Source organism: Aethalodelphis obliquidens, unplaced genomic scaffold, assembly GCF_003676395.1.
Source record: "Aethalodelphis obliquidens isolate GAN/ISIS:26980383/991018 unplaced genomic scaffold, ASM367639v1 scaffold2, whole genome shotgun sequence".
Taxonomy (NCBI): domain Eukaryota; kingdom Metazoa; phylum Chordata; class Mammalia; order Artiodactyla; family Delphinidae; genus Aethalodelphis; species Aethalodelphis obliquidens.
This window is the reverse complement of record NW_020837946.1, coordinates 90271173-90277560: the sequence shown is the minus strand read 5'-3', so window position 1 is coordinate 90277560 and position 6388 is coordinate 90271173. Positions and strand designations below refer to the sequence as shown.

Here is a 6388-nt window from a genome sequence, read left to right as displayed (position 1 = left end):
GCACGAGCACACACATTAAACCACTGTGAGGAAAAGAAACAAGAACAGTCTTAAAAAACAACAACAACCCTGAAACCATGTGACAGATTTAGCAAATTCTTTTTATTTACATAGAAATGTGTACACATACTTTCTCTGTACACAGAAAATTCTAAGTTTATATACATAGATGGTTCCCACATATTTTACAATAAATAGTATTTTAATCTTGTTTCTACGTGAAAATAAAAAGATGTCTCAAAATATTTCACACCAACCACAAAATTACAAAAGCGCCCGATGAACTCAGAGCAAAAATTTCAAGCCTGTACTACCACACACTAAGTCTAGTACAATTTTTACAAAAGACAAAAACCAAACACTGTGCAGATATCACCAAGAAAAGGAAAGGAATGGAGATGCAAAATAGAGATGAGTGCTGCTGGCTTTTTGAACAATGTAGTAAGAGCATTTTTGTTGGTTAGGACTGGTCTTCCTTTAGTCCTCAATTTAATGTTTTACTTTAACTGATATTTTTCAGGTAAGAAGGGGGAAAAAAGTTAACGTCTATCGTAAAAAAGAGTAACCATTCCATGAGTCTTACAGGTTCTAGAAACCTTTGTACTGGTCAGCCAGACTGTCCTTCTGTGCTAATTCAAAGACCATCCAGTTCTATGACACAGGATGACCGTTGACCCCTCAGAGAAGATGAGGAGGACAGGGTTGTGAAGCAACATTATTAGGAAGTCATCTCAAAAGACTGATGAATCATGCATCTTGGTTATTAACACTTAATAATAATTAGCAATGTTTAAATATACTCTTTATTTCCACAATTTGATCCCTCATGTAAATAATTAAATGCAAGGAGAACTTAATCTAAGAGGCTAGAAATAATGAATAGATCATCCCAGAATTTCCTCCTTCCAATTCCAATTTCTTTCCCATTCTAGCCTAGGAAACAATCACTTGCTCTCAATTCAAGAGTTGTTCTACACCTGTATATAAAAATCATACTACCAAATGAATAGAATGAGGTTAAAGGGTGAATACAGATTTATGATATTGTTGACCACCTCACAGCACTGAATTTGACGAAACAATCTAAAAACATCCTGATCATCATTATTGTTGAACTGACTTACAATATATCCAGATTTGCTTTCTTAATACACTAATGTTACTACTTGCATGAGAATCCTGAGGCTGGTGACCAAACCAGGGCTAAGTGTTTAAATCCCACTCCACTCAATCACTGTGGCACTGTACCTGCACACATGAGTTTTGAAACAAATTTTACCCCTTCATCTCTCATATCAGTGACAGCACAGATGTGGGAGAAAAGACAGCAATAAAAAAAGAATTCCGTGTCAGAAATGCGATTCATCTACCCAATACAATCTTTTCAGTTGCTTTACTGCGTCTGCTATTTTTAAGGTAATCTTCCAAAACACACTTCAAAGGCAGGCTCACTTCAAGAGCAATGTTTATCACATGCATGATTCGGTTCTTTCCTGTTACATGTTGCTACCATCGGCTCTTAGAGAAACAACAATACCTGGAGGACTTAGCCATCCTATGTGAGAGCGATGGCTTCATACACAGTTTTACTCTTTAGATTCAGGTACTTATGATCGAAACAAACACAATTCACATTTAAAGATGTTTCTTTTTCTTTTAAGTTTGAAAACCTTATAGGGAATGAAGGTTCACTGCCAGAAACAAAAGGGATCCTTTACCACGAAGAGCTGGGCTTGGTTCTTGGTCATTCTAATTGAATATATATTTGTCCTTCCTTTCTATTGGCTGTAGAAAGATTCAGCCAGAAGATAAGTATGGAGTCTCACTATGGTAATTGTAGTCAGGACAGACCTTTTGCACAAGTTTATAATCAACACTGTAAAAGGCAATGTAGATGCAAATGACCTTGAAGGGCTTGGAACACAACCAGGAAACGTGGCTCTGAGTCTGCTCCTGGTAGCAGATCTTGGACGGGTCGAAGTTGCACAGGGCAGTCTTCTTCGCCCGATCTGTTTTTTCATACTCAATGCGACAATTGAAAGATTTGGATTCCTTGGTCTCCAAGGTAGACTGTGGGGAAACTTCAAATTCCACCACTTTGGAGGGGGGTACCAAACTCACTGAAACATTGCCCAGGCCTGTGGAATTATGTCGGAAATAAACACTGAAGGTTCCATTTCCATGGTCAACGATCTTCCCCGTGATAAGGAGGTTGAGCTTAACAGTTTTAATGTTGGAATGGAAGTCGCCCCATCCAAACATTTTCTTAAATTTTCCCGTTTTCACTATTGGCCTCCGTTTAGTTCTTGCCAAGGGCTCCTGAACCTCCGTGATATTGGCCAGCCAATCCCAAAAGTTCTCCAAGCTGTCCGCATACGCCAAGTGCCCGGGCTTGGGGACTGGAGACTGTTTAACAAACAGACGCAGAGGATTGATGATCCTTGAGTGTACCACGTTTCCCACCAGTGTCCCGGCAGCATCTTTGTCTTCCCAATCCAGCCCTTCTGTGGCATGCACCACCTTTTTACTGTCACAAAATAGCTGTTCGAAAAGAAGAAAGAGAAACACACTTTAGGTTAGGCTTTGAGTGCCTTTTTTTTTTTTTTTTTTTTTTGCGGTACGTGGGCATCTCACTGTTGTGGCCTCTCTCGTTGCGGAGCACAGGCTCCGGACCCGCAGGCTCAGCGGCCATGGCTCACGGGCCTAGGTGCTCCGTGGCATGTGGGATCTTCCCACACGTGTGGGAACCCGTGTCCCCTGCATCGGCAGGCGGACTCTCAACCACTGTGCCACCAGGGAAGCCCCACCAGGTTAATTCTTGTAATTTATTTCAGTTCCTGCTAAATAGCATTTCACACACACAGCTGGGCTCCACAGTGTAACAAGATGACCATTTAATTCAAGCAATGTAAATCCATGAGTACGAAAACGGAAATGATGAGATCAAGAAGAGAGTACAGTTGGCTCTTTGTATCTGCAGGTTCTGAATCCAGTGGATTTGACCAACACTGAATTAAGTTAAAAACAAATGAAAATCCCCTCCAACTCGCCCGCCCCCAACCAGAGATTTCCAAAAAGCAAAACTTGTATTTGTCATACTCTGGCAACTATGCAACTATTTACATTGTATTAGGTATTATAAGTAATCTAGAGATGATTTAAAATACACAGGAGGAGGTGCATAGGTTACATGCAAATACTAAACTATTTTATGTAAGGGACTTAAACATCCCTGGATTTTGGTATCCAAGGGGATCCTGAAACCGATCCCCCATGGATATCAAGGGTTGATTGTATTTCATTTTAATGCGTTGATGTGGTTTTAGTCTCTGTTCCCTAATCTTTACAATTCTATCTTCCCAGACTGGGGGAAATAGTATATTTTGGTCTCTTATTTCATAAAAACATTAAATTTGTAAGATCTTTTTTTTTCAGGTAGAAAACAACTCTAGAATGCTGAGGTTTCTACCATGGAGCTAGAAACCACCTGAATATAAGATATTGATAAGACTCTTAAAATATTTTTGCAGGTACTAAGGGTATTATTGTATTCAAAGCTTATGTCATATAATTTCATAACTTCTGATATAATTTGACTTCAAATTCTGTAACGAAAAGTAGTGTGAATAGGAAGTTCTACAAAAGTTTTAGTTGAAAAAATATAATTTCAAATCTAGCTGCCTTTATAGAAACAGAAATAAATTGGAAATGTACATTTTGAATTAATTAATAGACCTACTGTTGATAAATTAAATTTTGTTACAACTGAATAATACCCTGAAAGACAGGATTGCCAGGAAAGAGTCATGTGCATGTGTTTTATGGATTCCACAGTATTTTGACTCAAATCATACCCACTGAAACATAGCACTGTATTTGCATTTGATTTTTATTATTCTTTTTGTAGTGTAAGAGTCCTCATGATTTCTAAAAATCACTTAGCTAAGTCAATATGAATTTTGAGGGACAGAATCATAATATATGAAACTGTTGCCTGGAGTGAATATTTACGGATGAGTTATAAAGTCTGGAAAATAGAGGTTTCTAGTGGAAACACAGATAGCCTCTTATCTCGAATGGCACAAAGCACTCTGGTAATGATTCTCTGGAAAAGTGTCAGCAAGATGAAAAGGATGAGAAAGAAGTGGGGCTGTGTTTATGTAGTTTCCCCAACCATTTCAAACTTGGCAAAGCACCTGGTAAAACCAGTCTCAGATTGTTACAAAAATTATTGCTTTCAATACAATTTTGAAAAAAAAAGCTTGAATTATTAATATTGCACCTGACTACATGGTAGAGTTTAATAATATGAGGTTACATTTTATATATTCATAAAAGTTTTAAGTTCTAATAGAGTTTTGTGAGAAGTGTTTTCATCTATAGCTTGTACCCAAACACTTTAGAGGAGGAGTCCAAGGACTTAAATATATGTGTAGATTTTTCCTTTTTTTGCTTTGGTGGGGAGGGAGCACATAATAATGTATTGGTCCCTTTGATTAATTTCCCGAAGGCTTTCCCCCACTCAGGTCTGGTATTTTTAGAAATTCTTTTCTCTTTACTTAAATTACGGAGGTTTGTCAAACTGCATGCTGCATGTTCTTACTGTTTTGGAAACCTAAATCCGTACTACCTCTTCTTAGGGGCTTACACATCCTGAGTTGATGCTTCTTTCTCTCTCCTGGCGTTAAAGGGCTGGCATATTCACCAGGAAAAGAGGTATCATTGCTCAGGATTTCTGGCTCAAAATACTCTGGGTATTTCTGATACTGTAACTAGCTTTCTGTCTTTGAACACTCTTAATTATAATGTGCACAAAACCTCATTCAGATCAACTGGTCGTACAGCTCATGAAGGTCAGTACAGGCTCCAGATATGACTTGAGTTTCCTGGGAACTGATGCAACCTGGTCCAAGTGACTTGTCCTGTTCTCTCTCCAGGGAGACATTCAAGGACACATGGGCAGATAAGAAACCCCTTGCTGATCAAGGTCCAATTTCTCTTCTCTCTGATTATGATTCTTGCTGTCTATTATCTATTGTTTTGCCTGTTTCCAGTATTTCACGAGAGGTGCCTTGCTTGGTCATTGCTGACAGTCACAACTACCGTTCCTGAGAATCACTGGTACTCAAGCTTCTCCTTTACTTCCTGATCTCAACTCCCCTATTTGTACAACTTCCTCACTTCTTCCCTCGCTCCTGCCTTTCTTTCTCTCTTTATAGGGTAAATTTCCCTTTAGCTTGCTTTTTCAAAAAACCCCCCCACATCTTAATTCTTACTTTTACACACCATGCTCCTGATGAATACTTTATTAGCAGAATTAAGATCCATTTTCCGTTCAAAAATATTTTTTCACTTACAAGTATGACAACACTCTTCACTACCAGGAGAAACATGCTCTTTTTTTTTCTTAAAATGTTTGTTTTACATTACACATTTTCCTGAGTTTTTTCTGCCTGGATCATTTTTCTTGATTTAGTCCTTTGCCTTATTTTTCTCCTTCCTTTTCTGTTATTGAAAACCTACCAACATTGAACCCATTGTTCAACAGGAAGTCTTCAATCATGTAGAGTCTCAGGTTAACTAGTATTAGCGTATTTTAGAATACATGATGGGCCCCGTTATGAGACAGACATTATGAGATCCTTCTCTTATCCTTTGGACTTCTGATGTGATGGTTCTGAGATTAGTCAATAATAATTACTCAAAAAGTCATTTATTGACTTTTAAAAAACCCGAAGATTTTCTTTGTAGTAACATGGTGTAGCAACTTGACCCAAACATATGTGACTCATCCTAAAGAAATATGAGTGTAAAAAAAAAAACAAACCTAAGCTTATTAAACAGATACATTAGATATGATTATTTGCTTTTAGAAAGGCTCTTCAATTCTTCAGAAAAGATTCTCCAGATGAGAATTTAAAATGAAATTTGATTCCTAAAAAATATATTCTAACATAATACTCTTCAGGTTCAAACCTGCTCAAGGAGCCCTTGATTTTAAGGTTGGCCTATATAAAAATAATCAAATTTAACTATTAAGCACAGATCTATAATTGTTCTCTGTTCCAATGAAAAACAGTCACTGACAGTTCCTTAGACAAAAAAAGTAGATGGATGTATCTTTTAGTTTTTTTGCTTTGCCCTAGACCATCACATTTGTCATTTGCTTTGATAACATTAAACAAGGTGAGAAAAGCTGTGTATAACTTCATCTGTTTTTTACTCTAAAATGCATGGACGGTTCTTACAAGTACTGATTTCCAAATCTAAACCCAAATTTAAAAAAACTATTGGATGATGATGTATTGGTAGAAGAGTATAATTAAAAGGGTAAGTATATTTCTAGTTGTCTTAAAAAGCCAACAATTGTACCTCCTCTCCCAACTTC

General features: G+C 37.5%; 1 protein-coding gene across 1 annotated transcript in view; it reads right to left on the bottom strand.

Moving 5' to 3' along the window:
- Window positions 1–1281: 1281 nt before the first annotated feature.
- Window positions 1282–6388, bottom strand: part of NXPH2 (neurexophilin 2) — a 107728-nt gene continuing 102621 nt past the window's right edge. Inside the window, exon 2 of the mRNA XM_027115540.1 lies at window positions 1282–2541. Within this exon, the coding sequence (XP_026971341.1) occupies window positions 1798–2541 (744 nt within the window). The 3' untranslated portion in view covers window positions 1282–1797. The remainder of the gene's footprint in view (window positions 2542–6388) is intronic.